The following is a 525-nucleotide window of genomic DNA, read 5'->3' on the forward strand; positions in this document are numbered from 1 at the left end:
GGCGGGGGCAGGGTCCGACGGTTGGGTGTTCTCCAGTCTTTATTTTTGGATCTGAAATATAAAAAGCCGCAGGTTGATGTTCTTAGCCGCCAGCAGTTTGTTACACTCCACCGAATCGACGATGGGCAGCGCCATGTAATCCGTCTCGTTGTTCTCGTTGCTGAAGACGAAATGGTAGATGACGGGGTGGATCTTGACGTCGTCGTAGGGGCCCTCCAGGAGGAGGAAGGAGCATTCCATGGGGGAATTGATTTTGCTTTTCAGGATGAGCTGGAAGGAGAGGGTGCGCTTGCAGGAGAGGTTGGGGTTCCGCTCCGAGTCGTTCCCCCGCGCCTTCAGCACCCACGTCTGGTTGAGGACGGTCAGGCGCGGCGTCTCGTAGTACAGCCGGGTGATGAAGTCGTCGGTGCGGTAAGGGCGGAACTGCACCTCTGGAAAACACAAGAAGGGCGACAGCCGGGTCAGGCGGGAGCGGCCCCCTCCTCCGGCGAGACCCACCGCCGGCTCCCCCCTCGCCGCCGGCGC

The 525-nt window shown here is 60.6% G+C and overlaps 1 protein-coding gene across 1 annotated transcript in view; it reads right to left on the reverse strand.

Annotated features, from left to right (window-relative positions):
• Nucleotides 1–10: 10 nt before the first annotated feature.
• The window catches only part of CYHR1 (cysteine/histidine-rich 1), a gene marked incomplete at its 5' end in the record, with an annotated part of 15,022 nt that continues 14,507 nt past the window's right edge, over nt 11–525 (reverse strand). The window contains one exon of the mRNA XM_010569325.1: nt 11–431. Coding sequence (XP_010567627.1) covers nt 40–431 — 392 coding nt within the window. The remainder of the gene's footprint in view (nt 432–525) is intronic.

This window comes from Haliaeetus leucocephalus, unplaced genomic scaffold, assembly GCF_000737465.1.
Source record: "Haliaeetus leucocephalus isolate CR32 unplaced genomic scaffold, Haliaeetus_leucocephalus-4.0 Scaffold271, whole genome shotgun sequence".
NCBI classification, from domain to species: domain Eukaryota; kingdom Metazoa; phylum Chordata; class Aves; order Accipitriformes; family Accipitridae; genus Haliaeetus; species Haliaeetus leucocephalus.